The sequence below is a fragment of the Battus philenor genome, unplaced genomic scaffold (assembly GCF_028537555.1).
Source record: "Battus philenor isolate CCGP_79_NKW_IND1 unplaced genomic scaffold, ilBatPhil1.0.hap1 SCAF_20, whole genome shotgun sequence".
NCBI classification, from domain to species: domain Eukaryota; kingdom Metazoa; phylum Arthropoda; class Insecta; order Lepidoptera; family Papilionidae; genus Battus; species Battus philenor.
In genome coordinates this window covers 8679656-8707364 of record NW_027181683.1, presented here as the reverse complement: position 1 = coordinate 8707364, position 27709 = coordinate 8679656, and the positions used below count along the sequence as shown (strand labels likewise).

At 33.1% G+C, this 27709-nt stretch overlaps 1 protein-coding gene across 1 annotated transcript; it reads left to right on the top strand.

Annotated features, from left to right (window-relative positions):
* Positions 1–30: 30 nt before the first annotated feature.
* Positions 31–25754, top strand: qvr (protein quiver). Its single transcript, XM_068766018.1, has 5 exons — positions 31–169; positions 2165–2268; positions 17016–17075; positions 23275–23421; positions 25424–25754. The coding sequence occupies exons 2-5, from the start codon at positions 2244–2246 to the stop codon at positions 25624–25626; spliced, it is 435 nt and encodes a 144-aa protein (XP_068622119.1). The 5' UTR covers positions 31–169; positions 2165–2243; the 3' UTR covers positions 25627–25754.
* Positions 25755–27709: the final 1955 nt, after the last annotated feature.

Genomic DNA, 27709 nt, shown 5'->3' with positions numbered 1-27709 from the left:
CCGAATTTCCCGCATAAAATGGGACCGAAGCAAATTTATTTCCGCGAAAATTTATAGAAAACATTTAACAAAAATTGCGTAATTATGATTATTTTAAATTTATAACATCCGGTGTATCTATGTGGTGATTTCTTTCAAAAATAATTGTTGGGTTTTCATATTTTCGCTGGTAAGGTTTAATTGTAAATTTTGAAATATAATAGACACAATATTAATTATTTCTACGCTATTTATTTCCTTAAAATTAGTACACGATTTAAGCTTTTTTCGTGAAAAATTAATACAAGTTTTCGTAAATTATAGCTCACAAGATTTCGTTCGAAGGTTATTTTAGTGAATATAATAAATGAATACGGCAATCTAAATGCTACAGTATTTTTCTATTAAAATTTTTAAAAAATACCCGGTACGCTTTTTGCTTCAAAATCAATAATGTCTGCGCATAGCATTGTTCGTAGATACGCTAGCGTAAAACGCTTTATTGCTGTGGTCATTAAATGTGCCCCTATGCGTAAACTACCACAGCGATGAATATTTATGAAAAAATGACTTGTTGAAATTTTTATTCTACGTTAAAAAACTAGCGCTATGGCTTGTGATAGAGCGAAAGTAAAAAGTAAAAGATTCGCGCCTTTATTTTTGTAACATCACATTTGATCTGATAGAATAATTCTATAACTTTTATAGAGGACGTAAATACTATAATGATGTTCAACAACATTAAACATACTTCGTTACAAATGCGGTTATGGTGCTAAAAATAAAACGCCGTATTTTCATAAACATAAAACAAAAATAGTGACACCAATTTGACGCTCACGCAATCTATTAAATCATATACATATTTTTATACGATTTTTATTTGTTTTTGTGATTTGAGATGTGAAATAATTTCTGCAGAGAAATTAAAGATGTGACGCTATACATAAGTTTGGTGTATTGCGGCACAGAACAATTAGGCTTAATCTTATTATCGCATTTTTGTTCTACTTCTTTTTTCCGTATGTTAAAACACTCACAATTTTTTTAATTCGAAGTCGATTTGCAATATAAAACTGAAAATAAATACCATTTCGTTTTCGTTACAAGGACATAACCCTCATCACATTAGGTTAAATAATATCATTTTAAATTTTTGAATCAAGCATATTGTTTTTTTTTTATCTGTTAATAGTTATATAACTGTGAATAATATTGGAATGAATTATATAATTCAAACCAAAACTTATGCAAGTTTTATGTGTGGCGATAAACTACAGCGTATTATAAAAACTTTTTTTTTATGCTTATAGTTGTTTTTTTCTTTTTACAGACAACTCAAAAATATTGTATAGGGTCTCCTTTCGATGTATTCGAAATTTAAATTTTAGAGCCTCATTTAACATAGGGTCTGGTGATCCGCATCTCGCTGTTAAAACATGTAGGTTTCTGTAAAGCTTCTTTATTCTGTATTATACCTCGAATAAAGTATATAATGTCGTCGGCTTTGGAAAGTGCGTGCTTCTGACGACCTTTACTTGTATCGATGTTTTTCATACTGCGTCAGTACAATAAAGCAATATATCAATGTGGCCGTATTGCGTTATTCATTTCTCTCATTTTTTTTTGCTCGCGTTCATCTTAATTTTAGAATTGCGGCGATAGCTCGTTATTAACGAACCTGCTATTTTGGCTATCATTAAAGAATAAAGCAAGTACAATTTGAAATTTGTAGTATGATGTCGATCATTTTGTGACAAAAGTTTATATGATCATATTTTATCGATCGAAAAAATAACTTTCGTACATCTTTACGAATCGTAATTACGTGATTTAACAATAAGAAAAAGTTTACTACGTATTGTTTACTACGTATTAACGATTAATTCGAAAAATAACTAAAAAACTAGATACAGAATTACTAACGGAGATAAATCAATTGTTTTTTTTTACACTAAACATTGTACATGTATGGTTCGAAAAAGAATAAATTGGTTACAAATTTATCTAAGATTATTTGTCGCAACCCTTATATAATACAAGCTTATAGTAGCCGATCAGCACTCGTCTTCCAATTTAAAAAATAGTCTGATTCGAAATTTAAATGATATGTAATAAGGTCAGATGTATGAATATAAACCGGTAAATTTAATTAACTTTTATAATATTTTTCTATTGTGTAAAGTTTGGAAGCAGCCATGGCTATACAGTTCAGCTGAGAGCGGACGAAGATAGCGGTGGTCGAGTTGGTGAAGATACGAAAAATGCGCTGGATATTCCCCGTGCCAGGTAATTCAAAATATTTTCTTTACGTATATTAAAAAGAAATATAACCAAAAAAATTTTTTTTTTCGTAAGAGAATTCTAGAAACACGTTTAAATTTTAAAATAAAAAAGGAAAATCAGTCCATGAACAATTCAAGAGGAAGGTGTTAATAATTTATTACAACGGTGCCTATATGTTATGCAACGATGTCTTAGTTGTCAGTTCAACGTTGGACGTTTTTCAAGGCTCAATTGAAACCATATAAAATTAACATCTTAAGAACTGTGACGTTGGAACAGATATTAGCTAGTAATGATATAAAGACTCGGTCTCCGCTATAAGACGTCCATTGCTTGACATAAGCATTACTAATAGATTTCAAATAGGACATGTTAGAAGCGGCCTGCACCCTACGTCTATCGACGATCTTATCAAGATCGTTTACCAAACTTGTAGATGGACGTCATACTTCGCTGTTTACTGCTCCGTGGTCTTCACTTTAGATACTTAAGATTCCTAGCTGCCTTCAAATTTGCACGCTAAGAGATCTGCCACTGTCACTTCAATTTGCCAATCCGCTGGGCTATGTTTGATTGTCCTTTATTCAACCCAGGGCTTGTGACTTTAACATATTAGCACACTATAAAATATGACACAATGGTAACCTAATGAATTACATCGAAAATCTTATAAAATGAGTGTGTGAATTTAGAATTTAAAATGATCGCATATTGTAACCGCTTATAGAAAAAAATTATTTACTTTTTAAACATACGGTTATAAGTATAAAACTTATTAAAACAGTAAAGACGAATAAAAGCATAATGCATGTAATTTCATTTACACAAAAAAACATTCAAAATGTCTGCATTACGGCATAATTTGACGCACAAACGATGCATGAAAAATCCTTTCAAAAGTTCGCGCGAATACACGTGAGAACATAGACATAAAAAATAGCGTTTACAGATTAAACCTTGTACATATTTTGTAGTCATGTTAAAATGCTTGATTTATCATATTTGAGCAACAAAATACTTTAAGAACAATTTTTAACCTATTTAAATAAACTGTAATAACACGAATACTCCTGTAAAATAACGAAAGTAAGAAAATCAATAAATGAACTATAATTAATATTTTTTTTTTCAAGTAAACTATTTTAAATTGGGTTTATGTTACTCAGCCCAACCAAGGCAGTGTACAATGCCAGTGACAATAATGTGAGAATCATTACTTGCATCATAAATTGATTTTAAATAAGTTGCCATGAATGAACTGAGCCTTAATTACAGCAATATCGGAACCTGAAGACTCCACCATGATAATATCGTGAAATAATTTCCGACTCAATTTCAACGCGCAAAATTTCTTCTAGATTAATGTTTAGTGTCAAGTTATTTTTTTTTGTCATGTACTATTTCTGTTTCCCGTTGGCACAGCTAAAGGCACATTGCTTATATCTCCTTACTGACTCCTTACTAACTGAGTTCGAAGGCGCCTTCAGGAAACAATGTACGGAGTGTTGCCATGACACGAGATGGTAGACGCGGCATGGTAGGTAGTGGGGGCTACCTAGATGGACCGACGACGTATTTAAGGTAGCGGGGAGTCGGACCGATCGCGGGAAGTCGTTAGATGCGGGTAGCGCAAGACTGGTCATCGGAGCGATTCTTGAGAGAGACCTATGCCTTGCCTTGTAGAGCCGGCTACCAGCTGATACAATGATGATTATGATGATGAACGGAGTGGATGGGCGCAAGAGACACCGGACTAACACAAGAAACGCGTTTACACTTCCGTTTCGGGTTGCCAGATTAAGTCATCATCAACCACAGTTCAATCGGTTGCTATTATCTGAAGAACTTCTAAAATCATCATTAATGCATTTTCCCAAGACATTCATCTGGCAGAAGAAATTCTTACAACGTTTCTATCATTAATAGGAGGAGGCCTAGAGTAGTACGTGGCGGTATTATAATGAACTACTAGGCCGTCCCCCTCGTTGAAGTTGGCATGTCACCCAACTTCTTAACTGTTTATTCGGTTCTGAGCTATTGTCGCATTTGCTTGTTGTCCAGTAATTCTTGCATTATGTTTTTATTCTTGAATAGCTGCTATTTTGAGCAATGTTTGTTTAGCTTCAATTATTAATCCGCTAAACAACTGACTTAGTCGTTTCCACGTATAGTTCTAATTTCGAAGACCTGCATTTGAAAACCGGCAGTCACTTTGAGTTCTACTCTATTTTGTGTTGATATGATGAAATTTTTCTTCTCGTTCATCCTTTCGGGTAAAGAAACACTATGGTTCTGATAGTATTTGATTTTGATTTTTGGAACCTTTAGTCGTATCCGTTCCCTATTTGAGTATTAAATACAGATATTTATGTATGGCTATACTGGCGAGTGATCGATGTTTTTGAATAACTCACCCCTTGAATGTGGTGTCTTTTAGCTGTGAGAGCACTTCACATGAGACCGCACGACTTCGCATTACTGACCTTGTATCGTCAGCAAACTGGTTTTCCATTGTTTAATGTTATATTATGGATTTTTTAATTCTTTGATATTACGAACTTATCCTTTTGAGTAATTTTAAGCTCTACAAGGAAATAAATACGTGCAAAAACATTGACATTTCTAATGCCTGACGTGATAGTCTTTTAGATTGGCTTTACTTTACATAATTTAGATTGAATTGAATTTACTTAAGCGCTATTTTATTTGAAATATACTGATGATATGCCTTGTTTCTTTCTAGTATTTCTTATAAATAAACAATTATTACCTGAGCTTAGGCACGACCCTCTCGAGCGCATATAAACAGCAGATTGTATGTGAAACACTTTATTAATCTTTCATTTCATCCGTCGGAAATCCACTGTTGGGTATGCCCAATGGTCTTTTCCATAGATTTTCAATAAGACCAACTGGTAACATGCATTCAGCCTCTTCGTACGGCTAAGATGTTTCTCAATTTTGTGGACGCCTTATCCTACGCTTGCTGGCTATCTGTTTTGCGTGCTAGGTGGCTTACCCTCTGCCACTTCAACTTGCAACTCCTCTGGGCTTATTTCTTGCCTCGTTGAGTTACTATGAGTTTACCAATGAGACTCGAAGTGTGACACCACGTTTCACTGTATTCACGTTAGTCATAGACAATCGTCTGTATGTACGAGAGATATTGTACCGGACTTGGATTCGACTATTGACCTGTTTCTATAAGTTGAACTTATCAAGTTTGTTCATGAGATTTAATTGTTTCAATTACCCTCAGTTTTTTTTCTTTTGAGTAAAGTGATTCCGGTTTTTTGTACCTGAGTTTGATCTTATCTCATTTCATGTATTCTTTGTCTTATACACCGGGTTTCTCACCATTTCACACTAATTGGTCCGGAGAGTCCACCAAAGAGAACTCGTTTCATTCATCCCACTGCAAGAAGCATCTTCTTGATGTACTATAATTGCCCTTCTGATAAGGCGGGTTGTTCGTAGTGTGGTATTATGTGTGTAAAGGACGCTGCTGCACATGCTCTTGAATCATTGTTTGATAGCAGTGGCAATCCTGTATAATTATTGCACGAAGTGTGATTTGTATAAGATTATATCCCGAGAATCGAACCCAAAACCCATGACCGCAAGTCTCAGTCCTCTACCGCTGGGCTACGGCTGCCCGTGATATGAGATCCGATCTTCCAATCTCGTGAAATAGCAGTATGTAGACGAGTCTAAGATCCATCGGGAGCCCTCGAGCATAAGGTAACGCTCTGTCATCTCTAACCCACGTAATCTGCAAATGCTACTTTTCCCAAGTACTTATCTAGTATTACGCAGTGAAATTCAAGTCCTAGGAAAACCCGAGTTACTCGTTGAATAATTTTAAAGATATATGAATATATTCTTTATCCTTATCCTTCCAGACTTTGACTTACTACCATTTTAATATTTATATTAATATTTCCTTCTTTTTCTGCTTCATATTTTCTTTTGTTCATCATCTTTAATTCTTCGCAATTTCTGTCGCTCTTTAAATTCTTTGCATTTCATTCAGACTTTCTTCTAACATTAACTTTCCTGCGTTCCCAATATATCGTAGATTTGTTTTTACAATCACATTACTTTGCTTCCTAAATGGATAAACCAACATTTAGAATACTGAATTTTCTACGTAAGATATTAAAGTTTTTACTATGTAATGTTTTACTATACCTTCTCATTCTAACCAGTAACAGTAACGGTGTACTGTTGGATATAATTGCAACGAATCTAAACTGTTGTAAGCTGTTCTAAATCGTATGAATGCTAATGTTACGTCCAATCTTCCAAAAAGCAGATCGCTATGTGATTTAAGTTCCTTAAACTTTGCTTTACAACAGCCGTTAGAACTTTTAGTTAGCCACTAGGACATTGATCACAGTTTAGCAACTTTGTTCTCTGGTATTTCTACAACGGGATTCCGGTTCGGAACCAATCGTCGATAAATCCTGCATGCTGGCAGCTGCCAACTGGTTCTATGGCAAGTCTATGGTAGAGGCCTATGTCCAGCAGCTGGTGTCTTAGGACTAAAATGATAACAATAGAAAGATAATTATTGTACCTCACGGCATTTAAGACGCCTTTTAATAACTTATATTGACCAAAATATATTTTTTGAGGAGATCAAAAAAGCTACTGCGACCACTGACTTTATTTATATTTCAATTTCTTTTATTTAAAATTATTTCATTTCCAAGTTTCAAGAATTAATAACAAGTTGACATAGAAAATAGACATGTATTACATAAAAAAAATAACCTCCAGGTATTATTTACTATAACTTATTAAAGTATAAAATAATTTAAAAGAAAATTGTAAACATACTGCAAACTGTTTAATAAAGTAGAAATATTTGAACTTGATTTGATATTGACTTAGTGTTTTACAATAAACATAAACTTTTATTGATGTGTCCGCACATAATTGTCGTCTCAAATCTTTGCTTGCATGCAGTTTGGTCCCCAAGGCACAGTTTATAATTAAATTAACAATACTGTCGTCGCTCTTCTTCCATGAACTCGGTGGTTTTACATAAGTAATAAATCTAAGCATGAATCATAAAGAGTAGACATTGTGGATATACCACATTACTAAATAATTTTTGTACATTTATATCGAGCTAAATTCTTAGTTAGTGATTTAAAATTTTGAACACACCTTGACTTGTTAAGAAAACGTATATATATCTCTCTGTTAACCTCAAATTTGTTATATATAAATAAATTACGAACTAATACCTTAATCGTCGTCGTTTCAGCTCTTAGACCCCACTGTAAGGCATAGGCCCTCCCCCAATGATATCTATGGGGGGATAAACCATTATCGCCACGCTTCGCAGGCGGGTCTGCGAATGTAGTGTTGTATTATGGTACACAGAGAACGCTTCGGCTCATCCTCTGGAAACTTGTTTGTGAGCAGAGGCAATCCTATATAATTAATCATGGGAATCGAATCCGCAGCCCACGATCGCAAGTCTCAATCCATTACCTGTTGGCTACCACAGATTAATTCTATAAAGGCATAAAAGCTTTAAAGTGGTTAATGTATAGCTCATTTTTATCGAAATATGTATAAAATATGAAAACAACGGTTTAGGAATAATAAATAACGTAAGTAAATAAAAAAAAAATTTTTGGTAATCTATCCGGATTAGTACATAAAAATTAATTATTGTTAAATATCTCTCTTCGCCAACCTTACACTTCTAGAAGTTCGGACCTGTCGCATTCTAGTAAAAAAAATAATAATTGTAATGTAATTCAAAATTATCACCTAACATAGGGTAATTGGAAATAGGTATAAAAGCTGTAAAGTTTATACACCTCTAACCAATAACCCTTTACATTTGCTAATTACTAGCTTGGATATACAGATAATATAGTTCGAATTCTCGTTGATTTGTAATATATTAGTGAGAAATGTACCATAAATAATTTAAAAAAAAAAATTAAAAATAATCGGTACAAGAATATTAAACAAACCTTTACTATGGGATATTTTTCTTATTTTAAACAGTCAGACGAATATTTAATAACAAGATTAAATGTTGTGATAGAAAAGGATATCCGCAATTCCGTATTTAATGTGAAAAATTGTAATTTAAATTAACACACATAAATTGATATTAATTAAACCTTGCTGGTACGGTATTTTGTTTAAAACGAGTCGAGAAATTAGCGATAGCATAGGATATATCCTTTCAATTGGCCATGAAAAGTAACACGAACAATTAGATTGTGTTTGTGAAACTTAATAATAGTCGGTATTTCTATATATCTTTAACTTTAATATTTAACCCATAATTATTTATTACTGGTCCAGACATTATTCAGATTAATTATCATAATTAAAATTTCTTTATTGCATAAGTAAATAACCAGTGTTAGCCGCTAATAAAGAAGAATTAATACCTACATACTATTATACCAACATCATTCCAGCTGTAAGAAGTATACTGGACAGAACTCTCCACCAAAGTATTAGGGGGACTGGAAAGTAATGTCGCTTTCTTAAGTCGATTTCACACGACTACATTTTTAACAAGTTTATATTTCTAATCAACAATATATTCAGCTTCGTTATCAACAACCTTCTGCCGTCTGCTATTCAAATTTTCAATGCCGGATTGGTAAAAATCAACCTGTAAAATATGTCGACAGAAACGACATTACTTTCCGGTCCTCAATGTGTTCATAATATCATAATTGTCTGTTTTTAATTATTTATATTTTACAGTTCATGATTATTGATGGACGTGGTATATTTCTCATCACCTTTTTATATCATCCATTTCATTAATTTATATATTAACAAATTGTTTTCGAGATATTTGAGTTTAAGATTTTCATCTAACTTAAATTTATTATTATATAGGAATATATATTAGTGTCATTTATATATAAAACGTAATGTACAGGTTAAATAGTTATAGGTGTGAAAGTATTAAAATATAAAGCTAGCCATAAAGAATATATATAGCATTTGTTGTATTTATGTATGGTACACCATATCCGAAAATCAGAAATTATAAATAAAATTATGATAATAGTGTAAGAAAAAGGGTTTTTAAAATTCCATCTACGAATTAATATTAATTATTGTGTACTACTATCCGTGTTACGTGTTTCAGATCACTTTATACAAGCTTTTTACTGACCAATAACCAATTACACAGACAGTACAGTACACTTTTAATGACAATGTAAGTTCTGCATCTGTCTTAGATTTACATTACATTACATATGAAGTGTTAATTTATGACATTTGTATAATAAATGTTACTTTATAGACAAGTAGGGTTCGACTGAAATGGTTTAGTAATAATCACAATTGGCTGTTCAATGTTTCAATTGTCTATTCGGTGCACAAGTACTTATTAGTACTAACAAATGACGTTTGAAGAGGTACATTCTTCAGCCAACTACTTATATTATTTAATACTGCGAAAGTATATCGAAAGTCAGGTTTAAAAATCTTATATTTTATCTTTCAAGAATTGCTAATTCGATGCCGACGGGTAAATTTCACATATTTATTCAAGTGTCTCGGTAATAGATTGCGCCGAAAGCTCGATTACGGTGAATTTAGGTTTATGATACCTAAACGGTAGGTATGCGCGCTAACCTGAAATAATATTAGATTGCTACTGGTTGACTGTTAGTGCTGTTTTAATCACTACTTTATACGTAAAAACACACCGCTAAATATTATATAATTAATGTCATACATAATTATATATAGTATATTATGATACAATGTAATAAAATATAATATATACATGGTAATAACAAAAAGATTATAATAATAAATTACTTTTAAAATTTATTTAAATTATTTATTAATTAGTAGAGTTTACATGGATATATCTCTTTTTGCTTGACGCAAGGACGGGTTATGTCGGACTTGTAAAGACTAAAATCTATGGTATAGGCAGACTGTGTTGGGATGATGCAGGAACATCACTCTTCCATACCCGCGGAATTCTTCGTTATCTAAAGTCACCCACGCAGTCCCATAAGAAAACATCCCCACTCTGAACAGCGGTTCAGCTCAAAACGCAGTCAACTGACTTCCTCGGATCCGTCACAAGTACAAAGTACAGATCTTCGTTAGCTCCTGCGAGGGATGTGGTATAATTTGGCCATGGAGGCATATTATCCACAGCTTCGCCACTGCTACCACTGCACATCAGCAGTGCGGCTCCGCGCAGACGCGGAGGATAGAGAAAGCGGTGCATCACTACACCTTCCCAGCTTCCACTGTTAAAGCAAAAAAAATTATGAATCAGGCGTTACCTTGCGAAAGTCCATCCTAACTAAGAAAAGGACTAATATTTAGCCACTTCCGTACATGTAGTGGTAGTCGTGCAACAAAGTGCACCGCCCGCCAGTCCGCTGATAAATGCGTATGCGGCAAACAATGCGAATTACACAACTGCCACCGCCAAATCACTCAACACGTGCTTCATCCCTCCACGGAGCATCTTCAGGAGTTATGTTACACCGATTAGTGCCAAACACTCTGTGTTGAGTGATGGTCCTTTTGTTACTGTTAAGGCAAAGATAGACTTCTGCTCTGCAGCAAGCCTTATCGCGTGAACCTGCAGTCAGCTATAAGATCCTATTAAGAACCAATCTATTCAATACAAAAATCAATATAACAGTACTATAAAAACAAACAGACTTTCACAACTACCCCGGCTTAGAATATTACTTTTAGTTGTTTACACGTGTATATAATATTTAGAGAGAGCCCGCGCTGTCAGAAACTTTACATACGTCAACATCACGCAACAAACACCAGATATAAAAGTATTAGTATAAGAACAAGATCAAAAACAATAAAAACAAAAAAGGGAAGCGGAATATGTTCAATAGTAACCCAACAGTAGAGGACAAAGTCTTGCAATCGTATGTAGCAGGTTCGATTCATGGAGCACATATCATTCACACTCTGCATTAATTATATAGGATTGCTTCTTTCAAAGTTTCAAAAGAATGAGCAGCAGCGTCAAGATCAACTCGCCTGCGTGGCAATTATTGTATATCCCCCATAGATATCTCTGGGGAAGGTCTATACCTTGTGGACGTCTATGCGCTGAAACGTCGACTAATAAACATTCGATGTCGACCGTTTTTTTATGTCAATCTATAGGATATACAATTAAGATACGTATAATATTTTATTTTTAATATAGATTTTATTGAAAATATTTTAGATTATTTTACATCGTATTAGCTTTAACACCCTATAACTTTACGATGTACAAGTAAATAAAACTTGTTAATCCGGTACTAAAACCTATAACTTTTGGTTTCCAATGTCTCATTTGAATTTAAATTTGCGGTGTATTCATTATTTCAATCATAATATTGTAGAATGTATAGTTTTGTTATTTTAGAGGTATAAGTATGGATAAATTAGCGAGACATTCAAATGGTTTGTCAAGACGCGAAAAACCGTGAGTGTTAAGTTAATAGACTAAATTTATAACGTTCCCTGTGCAGTCTCTTTTCAGATTTCAGTCTATTTTCGAACTGAATCCGCTGTAATGTGATGTAGCGGAGACGTTTAAATAAAATGAAGCAGATGTTATATTTTTGACACGGTGTTTGCCCATTAAAAATTATTATTGACGTTTATATCACCATAAAATTTTTAAAAATGAACTGTTCTATTTTTAAAATTCTCGGCAGCATTAATTCTTTCGAGAGCTTTCTATGTGAGTAAGGGAGACGAATACTGGTAACAAGTATTCAGATCTTACTCCGCAGAATTAATAGCGTTTACATAACAATTTTTGTACATATTATTTTCCGTAAATGTCTAAATAAATGATTTTAAATATCAATTTCGAAAAGCATTTTATATTCTTTCTTCCATAAAAATTGTATTGAGGTTTTGTGTAGGTTTTAATGAGAAATTTACCATCATAATCATTTCAGACGCAAGACATCTACTGCTAGATAGATAGAGAGACCTTAGAAATTTTGAAAAGGTCTAGAGAAATTTAAAAGCAATAAAAATTTTAATTAATAATATAAGAATAAAACGTCAATTATGGGAATAAATCTATCAATTTTCTTTTTAACCTATGAGTCCCAATAGGTTTATACTCCATCAAGAAACTATTGTTTTTCTGCAGACGACTTGTAGTGTCGTACTAATGTAAATGAGATTGTATAACGAAAAGCTCCACAAACTATATTTATTTATAGTGAATGTTTTTATAGTTAACTATGTCGCGAGCCAGTGTTGGCTTATAATAGCATCTGGAAATAATCAAGTTAATGGTTTTCTAAATAGGAAGAATTTTTTTTTCATTTTATGACTTTTATTGCTGGATATTTGATTCCTTCAAAAACATGATGTAGATTAAAATCTCGTTCTCTCAAAAAGTTTTCGTTTAATATCACGATACTATTTACAAAAAGGCAAAATATAACGTGGAATTTCGCGAGTATTTCGCAATGGGAAACCCCGTGATTGTTATGACAATGGAGGCGTCTTTTGCCACGAAGTTGTTTGCTCTTTTTCTTCGTTGTCATCTCTCTGGCCTTGGCAGTACTACGGATTCTGCGGTCCGTCAGCCTTTGTTTGACCACTATCTTTTGTCTCGTATTCACCAGCTCCTATTTTATACGCGAGGTAAAGATACATTTATTTTTGTTAACTTTTTACTTACGTATCTTAATAAAATATTTTTATTTTGCTCATAAATAAATGGTTTTAAAATTTAATGGATTTAGTTAGATGCTATAAAATTTGATACTTCTGCAATTGTAAAAATACTTCTTATGTGACTTGTTGAACGCTTTATACAAATACACGTTAGCACGTTCATTATTTTTTTGTGTCGTTAAGCTTATCGCTCACTAGATATTTCCAATAGGACCGGTTGGAAGCGAACTACATCCAGCATCTTGAGATAACCTTATGGTCGAACGTCCTATCAGTATTAAACCCAGCCTTTTAATGTCCATGTGATCACTCTAATTATTAAGTGTTTGAATTCTTCTTTTTTCTCATTGCTATAAACCGGGGATCGCGTCCTTAAGTCTCTTTTGAACGACTAAACAAAGGAAATTTTTTATCGGTTCCTTGTGCATCATTGTTTACAACGATATTGGTAATTTTTCTTTCCGAAACATCAAAATCACCAACATTTGGACTGGTGTGTAGCATTAGACAATAGTAAAAGAAGATTACGTAAAGATATAAATATAGATTATTAAACTAATTTATATAATAGCAATGTTGAAAAAAAGAAAATAAAAAAGTAAATATAAAAGGAGAATGATCAAATGGCGTGTAAATAAGAGTAATTTTTAAAGACGCCTTTGAGACAATCTCAACCTTTAATTTTGCTGTAGTTTTTTTTTTTCATTAAATCTAATTTGTAACGCGAATATGTGTTTTTGTTGATGTCAATGTTTTTTACGTTTATCGAGCGCAGGCAGATGGAAGTGGGATTGTCGCTATTTGATACGGATCTTTTTCCTCCCAGCTGCGAATCTCGCGATTGCCTTTTATTGTATACAATTTTTCTTATGGATATTCTTATAATATATAATATCTGAACTAAATTCTACACAACGTTTCTTATATTTTACTTGAAATGAACTTAAATGCCTTAAGGTTTAAAACAAGGTACCGGGTCAGCTCCTGAAAAGATTCTGCAGTAGATTCTTGCATGACGAGATCCTGCAAGTTGGTATACCACCGACCAAGGTTATTACAAATGGTCACGTGGTTTGATTTTTGAATATAAATATGGTTTTATATCGACCTTAGTCGCTAAGTGTTTGAAAATTGGAATGGAATGAACTACTCGGTGTCATTCTAGAAGTCATTCATTCTTAGGGCAGAATGAATAGATTCGTAATGCAAAGAACCTGAAATGTTTTTTAAACGCGGTGTGTGGGGAACCTAAAGTGGCTTTTTAATCTTTTATAATAGCCCTTTGCGCTATCCGAATCCAAGAAGATGCAAGTTGACTTATAGTTTAACAAAAGCAACCAATAAATCTGATTCACGCTCTCATATCGACGGACTGTGTCAATTCACGACGCGTCCATCAAAGCTACATTATGGCTTGAAAGCCTTTCGAGTCGGAGAAATAAATATTGTAATAGACTGTACCGAAGCTCCTGAAGGATCTCTTCAGCTTGGATATTGTAGAGGTTAAGGATTAATACGTTACGCGCTTTTAAACGGCAACACGTAAAGTTATAAACGCCAACCTGCAAATAGAATTTGGCAAAAAAAATAACAAGAGTTATTTAGACAGGTTTGTAGAAATACGATTATGAATAAGGGTGTCCTACCTTTAGAGAATAAATTAGACAGTTTGAAACATTTTTTTTGTTTTTTTCTATAAAGAAAATTAAAGTTATCCAATGGTAAGTTTGAATTAGGGACAAAAGCGCTCGAAAATAAACATCATTCGCTTTCAACATTTTAACTGAGAAATTGCGGCTGTAATTTACTCTCGTAATTTTAAATTCTCCAGCGCTGAAAAAATATGGAAAAAGTATACATTTTGCGGGGTAAATATTCAATCGTGACGTGATGTTGTTGGTCACGCAAAGCAAGGGACCTGGCATTGCATGATAAGTATTAATTATGGTTTGCATTTTAAATCGTGTATGTATATGCTATTTAATCGTTGGTTTTGACCTCGTCATGAAATAACATTTCGTTTTGAATTCCATTTTAGGTATACACGGATTTATTTCTTACAGTACTGTCTATACTTGTATACTTTAGAGATATTATAATAACTGGGTAACTATAATCAACAACAACAATCATTATCATTTTAGGCGATAAACGCCTACTGCAAGACCCCCTCCCCTCCACCGAAGATCGCCACTTCGTCGGTCCGTCTAGGGAAGCCTACCTACGCACGATTACCGGATCGTTGTCGCCACTTGAGCCTCAACTGCTGACAGTTGTACGACCGATGTGCCCCGCCCAGTGCCACTTCGGTTACAATAATATGGAATTTAAATTGCCGTTAGTTCCATAATTATACGTTAAACATTTCTCCTAACACCACGGGAAGCAGATGAAGCTGAAACCCAGCGTTACTCGGAACCACTGTCTCGTCCAATATAAGCTAAACACCTTCCTTCTGTTTTTGTTAAATCCTGAATAGAAGAGTCTGTTTATTTATTTAAATTGTAAATCAATTATAATATCACCATGTAGACAGCAGACTTATCGATAAAGATCCGAGTGAAGTGTGATTGAAAGATAACGTAGTCTATTGAGCAATTAACACTAAGTTGTTTACACTGGAAATAATTATGCATTTATTTCTTTTCTTAATGATTGTTTTGAATAAGAAATTAGTAACGCCGATAGAAGTTATAATTGTAAAATAGCAGTTCGTTATACAGAATTGAAATCTCTGCGATAATACCCTATGAGATAACTACAAAGATATAAAAAAATATAAAATTGTATCATAATTAAATTTAGACACTAATGCAATGCAAGTTTGAACGCAGAGAACAGAAAAGTATTATAGAAAAAATTTCATACCTCACTTAATTTCAAGAATAAGAGAGCGGTATGGGTCATGTTATATAAATCCAACTTATAGGATTTGTCAAGATAGATCTATCGCTATGTCCAGCAGTGAAAATCCTGCGGCTGAAATAATGGTGATGATTAATTAAAACTTTGAAAAAAAATCTCCTACCTGTTAATTAAAACGAGACAGAAGGCGGGTCAGCCAAAAATAATATAATGTCCACGTCAACCAGTGAAAACTGTCATGAAAAACATCGTCTACTTTATACAAATGAGCTTTTGATTATGCTGTCGCATGTAGAGAAGCGCCGGACGTATTTTTACCTTCTGAAGACTTTTTATTATAAAGTTTTTATTCACATTGTTTGTACATACTTACACTTATATTATTTAATGACCGTGTACAAAAGATGACGAGTATTTAATCATTTACATTATAAGATAGTTATTTAAATTAAAAAAACAACACGTAGCACTGTATTTAATGGACTTTTAGACGCTCAAGGTGTCATGGAGACAGTTAGAGGACATCGGGACTTTTCTACGAGATCGAACTAAAAATGTAGAGATTCGTAGAAAAATATGTTTCCGACACAGCTCAGCGGATGTGTAAATAGAAGTGGCATTGGAGAGGCTACGTAGCGCGCAGAACAGATGGCTGGTGGGGCCTCAAGGTTTTGAAGCGGAGACCACGGACCGGGAAGCGTAGCACATGATGTCCAGCCAGGAGGGTACCGGTCACATTGAACATCTGGGAGGCCTATTTCCAGCAGTGGGCGTCTTACAAATGATGACGATGAAGACACAATTTAAATTAAAAAAAAAACTGGAAAATGATCAGTGTTTTTTGTAATTTGAATAAATTTTAGTTATTATTATAAACCATTAGGTTCATCTGTATACACGCTACTATCATTCGCTTTTCCTTCGTGTCAACTATTGTTGTACATCGAATTTTAATACGATTTATTAAAAAAAAAATATTTTATTGCTTATTTTCCTATGTAAAATGTTTAATCATATATTTCAAAAATACGTCATATTTCTCGAAAGTCTGCAAGATATAGATTATCATACACTTTCCAATCATTGGTCATAGTTTTAGTAGTAATTAAAACATAAATTATTTTTTTAAAATCTGCTTTTTACTTTATATATAAATTTTAATTTGTTTAATTGTTAATTTTTTACAGTTCTTCTGATGTCCTGGTTTGGAGTGGACCAAGTTAAAGCAAATTCGTGCATCAGAACTGGTAACATACGAAACTACATATGTTAAATGTACTCGTGTATATGTGAACATCGATGTCGTATTTTTGTTTAACGTCAATTCTGGGATTACGCAATTGTTATCAACTGTTTATCAAGGTTAAATCTTATTACTACGAATCAAGGCATTAATATATAACATTAAAAATTTTTTGTCGGGAAATTTAAAACTACAATATGGAGGTCTTTCCAAATGTAATCTGTTAGTAAAAAGTTCATCGGAATAATATTAGAATTAATTATAATGCGTTGTTTCGTATATATATATATATATGCCTTATTTATGTACATTTACAATCTACACTTTTTTAATCTACTCAAAATTAGTGTTGCTTATATGAAAAAAATATTAAATTAGAAATTATTTCTATGTAGTCCAATGAATAACTTTATTTGTACAAATAAATAATATTACATATTAGTATGATTATGACATATTTTATGTTTAGTTAATGGCGGAAAACAAAATGGTATCTGAGCTTTCGTAAGAACTTTAGAAAAACAATACTAAATATATTGTGACGAGAGCATACGGGCTGCTCCAGTTATTCACAAATTTACTGCATTTTTTTCTCGGAATATATTAATAACCAGTTCAGAAATAGATCAACCACACTAATATGTAAAATACATTTCAATGCTTCATGATTCTTCGGCATGATTAGTTAGAAGTTTTATTTTAATTATTTACTTTTATTATAAATTAAAGTTATTTACGGGATTACAGGCAATAAACTCTGAGCATGGCATGGCTGCGTTAGATTTTTTGTAGTTTGTTTTTAATGCATGCATTATATTCGTAAGTCTTAAACAATTAGTTTAATGTATTGCTGCAATTTAATATGTAAATAAATGATAAAACCCGCTACAATTTTTGTCTTAAGTTAACAAAAGAATAATAGTCAACTGTCATTTTATTGTCATATTTTTTGAAGAAATATATATAACTTTTTTAATTTAACTAAAAAAAAAAATACAATATTAAGCATTGCAACATATAAATAACTCTTTTTAGTTTGTGCTCACATTATTTTCGATTATAAACTCGTCTTTTCTGCCTATAGGCGCCCACTGTAAGGCATAGTTCTCCCTGAAGGATATCTATGGGGGATATAATGGTATATCGCCCAGCGATTATAGGATTGCGTTTAGTGGGCGGCAGGTTTGTGATCGCAGTGTAGTGTTATGGTACGCAGAGAACGCTGATGCCCATCCTCTAGAAGCTTGTTTGCGAGCAGTGGCAATCCTATATAATTTAGGCACAAAATGTGAATTATATAAGATTGTATTCCGGGAATCGAACTCGCGACATACAATAGCAACTCTCAATTCTCTATCTCTGGGCTACCATTTCTTTCAACTATAAACTATATAGACATAATTAATATAACTTCATAATTAACTAATTTACATCAACTTAAAATAAACTAAATGTTTCGACAACTATCTGGAATATATTTGTTTTATTACAGTAAATATCATACCATTTATTTTTGCAAAACGTTGATGTGTGATATAGTGATGTAGTGGGTAATTGCGTAACTGAGAGGCACTTATACACAGTCTTGCTTTTTGGTGGTACTATTTAGTTTAAATTATAATAAAAAGCTTCGCATCTCTAAAGAAATGTTTGTATTTCACTTTGCAATTTCTATTATTTATTTTAATCTTCCCGCGACTTTAATTGTCTCATGGGCCCACTTAGTGAAGACCTATCCACGCCGTGTCTACCGGCTCGTGGTCGCTATTTCATAACCTTCCTTCGATTCCGCCTAATGCCACTTCAAACGGGCAATTTTTCGCGCTATGCCAGTGACCTTGTTTCTTTTACGGATCTCCTCATTTCTGATTTGATGGATATCCGAGCATAGCCCTCTCTATTGCTCTTTGATTGACCTTTAACCATCTTCTAAGGCACATCGTAAGCGACCACGTCTCCGATCCTTATGTCATCACCTGCAACACAAAAAAGTTTATTAAGTTTATTTAGCTGCTTCTTTTCACTGGATTCGGTCAGCGCAAGACCAATCATCGTGGTGATCTTTGGGGGAGGCCTAAGTTTTGCAGTGAACGTCTGTAGGCTGATGATTTGAAAATAATATGATGATGATTTTAATTTCCTTTATATTGTAGTGTAATAAATGAAATTTTTGTATTACCTTTAGTTGTTTACACGTGTGTTTTCATATTTTAATTTATTTTTTTGTTTGTTAGTTCATTTTGTTTTGAATATGTTCGGCATATGAAGACAATGTCTAACTTTATTCATGCAGTATTAAAATAGTACATATCACATATGTTACGTGTCTCACACACGTGGCGGCAGCAGTTAGGTTCAGTATTATTGTAATATTTACACACGAGAGCTTGCATTTCAATGCTTTGTACATTTTTATACGTTAACTCTAGCAATAAATTGGAGCATTCGTCGTTTTACATTACCTATATATAACTGAAATAATATGTTCATATACTTAAATTAGAGTCTGTATATATAGAAAGATGTTTTTATGGTTGATCAAAAGAATGTTCATTTCTGTTTAGTTAAAACTTTCATAACTTTCTTAGCAAAGTGAATGGTTTCAATAGGCTATAGCTTTGTCGTATATAAACAATACTTCTTTGACATGCAGTAATCGTATATTGTGATTATAAACGTACAGAAGAACTGAGAATGGTTTCAATGAAATTTTGACTTCAAATTTGAGATAACCTGAGAAAATTAAAAGAGTTATTGTAGAGAGAATTCTCGTTTTTACTCGCGAGATATCTAGTCGCTGCAAGAGCATTAATAGGGTTGTGCCAGTCCACGGAATTCTGTTGCACTGAACTGCTTGCAAGCTTTTGTAAGCTTTTTAACTCACGTCATCGCAAGGTCTTATTATAGGGAGAAATGATCAGGCAAAGCGCATTTCCCGAATATTTGTTACGTAAAACCATTGCGGAATATACTATCTACGCTCTATAAAAGGCTCGTATAATTTCAATTTTTTATTCCTGTCAATTGTGTTATCGATCCTACCACACATAAACTTTCTTATGAAACATATATTTCAAAAATGCGACATTAATTTTATAACCTTGAGTGGTGAACGTTTGAGGGTAACCTATTTGGCAGCGACTGGCACGTCCTTGATGCATAAGTCGGTCTAGACACGGCGGCGTCTATTTCCAATTCCAAGTAGTATTAAGTAAATATTGGGGTCCTTGTTTTGAAGGTCGCTGTAGCTGGTGAAGTTTCTAGGTTAATAAAATATGCAACTGACGTCATATAGCATTGCGTTTTGTTTCGTAACGAAAAGATTAAAGACAAAAGACAGCCTTAAAGACGCTTAAACTAATCCACTTATTTAGTGACCAAGCTCATTATATATTTTACTATATTACGAAGCCGCCATACGCTTCACAAGCGCTTAATACAAGCTGTACCTTAATACAAGCTTAGCATGCCGATTCAAGAAAGACCAAAGAAGTAAAATGATAAGTATAATTTAAAACTAGACGTTTTTGAAATGATATTGCAAAATTGCAACAAAAAATTAAAAAAATATATTCATGCTTTAGAGTATATTCCGTATGTTTTTAAATAAATGATTCTGTTTACGTATCAAGATTATATGACCAAAGAAAAGGTAATGATAGTATCGCATTCTTTTTTCTTTTTTTGGTAAATAAAATAAAATAAATGTTTAAATATTTTATTATTTACCTTTAACGATACATGATGTTTTTTTAATCAAACGAGCAATACGCTAATAATTGTTTTAAAAAACTGTTTTTTAACTTTTGTATCAAACAGTATTTTTAGTGCCAGTATAATTATTACTTTTTGATTTTATGTATCTTGCTTTTTTCGTTATTTGCTTTATATAGGCTTTTAGATGTACGATGCAACTGCGTATTTTTATAAGGTAAGTCTTTCGAATAATTATTTATATATATTCGCTATGTAATTTCAAAAGAATTAGTGTTATTTTTACACACTGTTTTATTTCAATGTAGCGCACCTATTGTTTGGATAACGGCATTGTGCATATTAGCAAATATAAATAGTCTTGTTGAGGTACATTGGTATTTTATATCGATTCGCAATAGCATTTATAACGCGTAAGCCCTATAGTTCGTTCGCGTTAATACTACAGTGAATCATTATTGTCCGCCAGCCTCCATTATATCTCCTTCGTCATCATCATGAACATCATTAGCTCGGCGGTAAGGAATAATACTTGCGATCGTAGGTGGCGGGTTCGATTTCCGGAATATAATCTTTTATAATTCACACTGTGTATTACTTACATAAGATTGCCACTGCTCACAACGAATTTCTGCTCGCATCCATTGCGGTCGCCATTCCTCCTGCTACACGTGGCGATTATGGTGAATCCCCCCTAGATAACTTTGGGGGGAAGCCCATGCCTTGCATTGAGCGTCTACTGGCTGAAACGACGATTGTTATGATCATCATAGACCATGTCAGTACTTGGCTGTTTGATTTCAATTATTATTAGAAAAACAAGATAAATCTGTCAACTGCCTATGGACATATCTGTCCGATCACCCGGGGTGCGTACGGGTCAGATATGCCCGATATAAAGAAGGCTGCATTGTATCGAATGTCTTTAAAAATACGGTTTAAAATCGCTTGCTGTGAATGTACTACAGACCACAGGATCATAAACAATAATGTATCATTTATCATTAAAAAAAATAGTTTCCGATATTGACAGACGCCATGTTGCAGTACACGAAGGGTTTAAACAAATTAGTGTACACTTATATACACCGAATCCGTAAAACATGATCATCATCGTTTCGTTCATAAGATGATGTGTGATACTGAACATAAGCCTCACCCATAGATTTCCAATATGACCGTTAGGGATCGGCCTTTATCCAGAGACTTATGACGAATTTAACAACTTTGTCTGACACGTGTCATTTAAATTAAAAAGTCATTTTGACCTGTATGTCTAATCACAGTGACCTGTTAAGGTCGTACTTTTGTATGCAACGATTAGCTGTTAGATTACCGAGCGTAGGTCGATGGACAAGGCTGTTTCACTGCATTTATAACGCGCACGGACTGCAGTGCATTAGTACTGGCTGCTACGCCTGGCGTTAATAAATAGCCACCGGTGACCCACTGAAGGTCCAAAAAATTTTATATGGTTTAACTGGTGATGTGACGTGCTATGATTCGCTTTCTTAGTATCTAACTTGGCATTACTTCAATACTCAACAAGGTAAAATATGACGCAATACGGAATCGCATTAATGTGGGAATGAAGCCAGCAGAATGCACACAGATAGACATCGAGCCTCCTAGTTCAGTTCGCTTCACTTCTCCTACACAGCGATGTTTGTCGAATCATTGTTGCGTGTAAAATAATAGACAACTTAATTGATATTTGTTTATTAAAGTTAATTATTTTTTAATAACAAAATATTCAAAAATAAACTTTAAGTGTGTTGGTACAATGTTACGAATTATAATCTGTGGCTGCATCTTGGGATTGTTATTTGAAAATATACTGGGTAAATGTTTTATTTTATTTATCATTTTACATTTATTACAACTCGCTTTTATTCTTAGCGAGAAGTTTATAATTTTTATATTTTCATATACAATATATCTCATGTGTACATATATTGCATTGGATCTGTACGATGTTGTATATAGGACGATTGGTTATAGGTGTAAAAGTTTAGAACGGGTTAATGTATAGTTCATTTGTTGCCAAATAATGTAATAATAACGCAAAGACAAAATATCAGGGGAACCGGAAAGTAATGTCGTTTCTGTCGACATATTTTACGGAAAAATTGTTTGATTTTTACCGCTGAGGCATTGAAAAATTGTGAACTACATGGCAAAAAGTTGTTGATAACGATGGTGAATATATTGTTGATTAGAAATAAAATCTTGTTAAAAATGTAGTCGTGTGAATTTAACTTAAGAAAGCAACATTACGTACCGGTCCCCCTAATATTTGTACTGTCAGAAGTTATTGGCCTGTAGCATTTCAATAGAAAAACTAATGTAACACATTTCAGACTGATTGTTATACAGTGTCATTGGAAATACATTTTTAAAGCTTATTGCGGACAAATGAGCTATACGTCTACGCTTTTAGATCTATAAATAATCATCCTGTATAAAGGGGAATGTGCATGTATGTACAGCCCGCACGATATACTGCTACGAGTGCGACAGTTGGACGGACTTCAGGTGCAAGGATCCGTTCAACTACACCGCCCTGCCCAGGGACCAGCCGCCGTTGCAGACTTGTAACGGCTGCTGCGTGAAGATGGTGCGATACTCTAAAACTCGTAAGTATTTTAATGCAGCCAAATATATTTTTTTAAATTCTCTGCCATAATAATACTACAACATTGATATCGTCTCCGTCACCGAATAAACCCGTATTATGATATTGCGGGCTTATTACATTTCTCTGATAATCGGCATCTTTAGTTAGTATTTCACCTAGTGATTTGTTTTTGGATGTTGCTAATGTAAAATGAAGGGATCGAAATTCTAGCAAGAAGAATCGTTAGAGTGATAATGATATTTGCAGGAAATATGTTCGATGTTTCCAGTAAGAAGTATTACTGGTTACTTTTGTACTTTTTATGAATATGTATACGTTAACGTCTTATTACCATAATCTATTTTAGAGCATCGACCACAAACTAAGCCAGTGTCTCGAAAAAACCTATAAAGGAACAATTGCGGTGAAAGAGTTGGCAGAAATGTACACATAATATCGTAACGAAACCTTACAAATTTCTTTCGAATAATATCGTAAAGAACATTACTCTCAAAAACGTTTAAATTTAATTCAAGTAAAATCTATTATCCGAAAGAACTTAGATAATTTCGAGAACGTAAACAGAAATTAATTACATGGATGCAGAAATAGCTTTGATCTGTTGTATGAATAACCCTTGTAGGTTGAATATAATGAAAGTTATTAAAGAAATTCGTTTTTTTTGTTTCTCCTGTAAAATGTAATTTTTGCGATTACGGATTTATTCGGCGGGGGGCGACGATTTGTTCTAAATGCAACACAAGTGTCATATTATATATTTCTTAAGCGAATTTATAGAAAAAAAAAACTTTATCGAAGTCACAAATTATTTTGCCCTAACCTTAGTCGAATAAAAACAGACCGACAAGACATTTTAAAACTTAATGATGATGATAATCATTATGATTTATTTAAAATCAATAAACATACGCTAAAAATGTAAGAAAGGTGATAAAAATATCTTTTTATTGTTATTATAAAAACAATCGAAACTCTTCTTACTCGTCGCTTATTTGTTACTTATGTATTGTGTTCTTAATTTAAAAAAAAATCAAACAAATGTTTATTCGTTAATGGTCACCTGATATTAAATTTGGGCTTACAAATTATGGTAAATTGAGTTTAAACTATTTTGTCTTTTTGCTTGAACGTTAATTTTATACAGGTGATTGTAAATTGCAGTAATAATAAAGATTATAATAAAAGGATGAATGTCATTTGTCAGCAAAGTAAGCAATCACTCTGGAATCTTTTACATTATTTTTTTTGTTGCAATGCGACTCTCTAATAACTTCCTAAAGCATAAGTCTGCAGAAACAATAACTAATGTTTTTTCGTTTATTTTATTTATTTTTTCGGAGACCATTAATTTTGGATAAAATGAGAGGTTTGCTGCACAAATTGAGAAACCCAATCACACAACTGTCTTCTAATTCAAACGTTTATCGAATAACATACACGTACAGCCATAAGGAAGTACAAGCACAAAGAACAGAGTCAATATTTTAACACAATACTTTAACTGACAGCAAATAAGCTTTACATGGACCAGTGGTAGCCTAACAATTTATAATTAGGACTTGCGACAGTAGGTTTCGATTGTCGTCGTTCGACTCCTGGGATATAATTTTATATATTCCACAAGTTGTGCATTAATTAAATAGGATCGCCACTGCTCACAAAACAAGTTGGCAGAAGATGGACAGCAGTGTCCGTTGCGTTCCATAACACCACACTACAATTGCCAAGCGTGGCGATTAAGCTATTTCTTTGGGAGAGGCCTATGTCTTGTCGTGGACGTCTGTAAGCTAAAACGTAGACTTACGCGAGCTTTTTGGTGTCCTTGTACGATAAATATCTAATTTAGCGTTTAAAAACTACATTATACAATTATATCGACATAGATGTCAATAATATTGTTAGCAATAATATGATTGGTTATAATTTTAATTTCTGTAGTTATATTTTGATTTCACAAGATGAATAATAATAACATTTTGATATTGTTTTTCTAATTCCAGCTTACGAGGTCGTCCGACGCACCTGCACATCGCAGTTGCAAATCAATCTGTTCATGGTGGACCACGTTTGTATGATGGAAAGTACAGGCAAAGGTCACATGTGTTTCTGCGAGGAGGACATGTGCAATTCTGGCTCGATTGTCGACATCACACTGCCGTTGGTCGCAGCACTAACATTACTAGCATGTGCATGTTGCAGGTGAAGTAGGAAGGTAGTGATGGCCAGTTGTTATCGATCGATTTTCGGCATCCAATATTGTTGACGATTTTAATCGATTCGATTTTTCACATGTGTTGTACACATTTGTAGCTGCCACTTGAATCTTCATATCGTATCGGCGGCTTGCTAACCCTCGGGCCCAAAAATAACCGTCTTGTTGACGACGGACTTTGAACAACGGCTGAACCGCATTCAGACGATAACTTATACATCGCGCTACTGTGATACTGGCAAATACGTTCAGTAACCATTCATGCAGTTTACTTCACTCAACAATCTTTTATTTAAAAGAAAAGAACAACGAACCTTTCTCTCTCCAAGGTTCAAGTTGCAGTTTCACGATGAAAAATTACTATTTAAGGTAATTACAACAATCGGACAAGTATCCAAAATCGATCGACTGGTTCAACAAGGCGTTGCTCTAGCTTAGATTTAATTACATTCTTCGTCCAATAGTAGAAGTAGATTTAGTATTGAAGTGCTTAGTTTTCACAGATTTTGAATTGGATACATGAAACGATGGTTCGGCTATGCGTATAAGCGGTTTGAAATATTAAATAACTTTTCATTACGATCAAAACAATAAATAAATCATTAATTGTTTCGCAAATAACATATCTTTAATTTAGATATTTTAAATCGAAACTCGCGAATTATTTTAAATAAATAATCTTTTATTTGAAAAATAAAGTCAATATGTTTTGATCTATTGAAAATTGAAAAAAAAAATGTTTTTGGATATGCACTATTTTAATCTTCCAGCTCTTATGCGTTACGATAATGCTTTAGATAAGGTTAAAATAAATTAATAGACTTAATTAACAATGATCGAGTGTGAAAACTAACCGCTTGAATTTTTTTAATTAATTTAAGAACATTCGTGATTTACAAAAATTGCCCTGAAATGCAAAAGAATAAATGAGAATATAGATTCTAGAGATACAATATTATATATAAAATGTTAAGCTTGTAAATATAAGCAGGCACATAACAAATTAAGTTTATATTTATATAAATAGGTAACATCGTAAATAAATTGACGATCATACGTCACTTCCTTTGTCCAATATAACATAATTGCGCTCATAGATGCACTTTTACGAATAGACATCAGGCACGACATTAGATAGATACAATACGACGAATACTAGCGACTACTGCCGAATGTAGGGGAATAATAGCACGATAATAGCGAGGTTTAAAACCGCAGTAGTTCGGGGAACATTTGGAAGTTGCAAGTGAAAAGTTACGTTTTAGATAAATTCTTCTCAGATCTTCAACAAATGCCCATACTTATCCGTTAGCCGAGCGTAAATGTCATTTTATTTTCAAATTCAAAACATATTTAACAAAAACGGCGGTGTAGTAAGTCCATGAGAAAGCTAGTTGGAAATAATCTACTAAGAACAGCCGGATCCGAAACTGTAATTAAACGTATATAATCATAAGTTTTAGCTTAAATTGTTTAGTTTAGAATTCACTAATACTTGTTTATAACCTAACTTGATATAAATATTTTGATCGCAATTGAAAAAAAAGAGACTGGATCTTTCAATTGTAACTAAGTAAAAACGTACATGAATATAAAAACCATTTTTTTTAAATGACTACAGAAAATAGGGCACATGGCCTTAAACAGACATTACATTTGTTTTTGTTACAAACTTAGGGAAATTACATAAATTATTTGAGGATTTTTTATTTGCGCCCGGCTAACGAATAAGTAAACAAAAATGCTAAAAATATCATGTGAACGACGTTTCATTAATGAGAAGAATTTAACTGAAAATCCTTTTACTTTAAAAATTTGTGATATAGTTTATTCGACGATCGTTACTATAGATAGTTTAGGTTAAAAGAAATTTATTTACATTGAGGCTTATTATATCGAGCGGACGGCGTATGTTCATACGAGCACCGTAATCGATGATTTTAAATTAACATAAACGCTTACGGAAAGACAAACTATTAATACATAGATGATAGTTGTAAAAAAATAAACACAGAAGTAAATTAATAACATTAGGTACCAACGAAAGTGCAAAAAAAAAAGAAATGTTTTATGA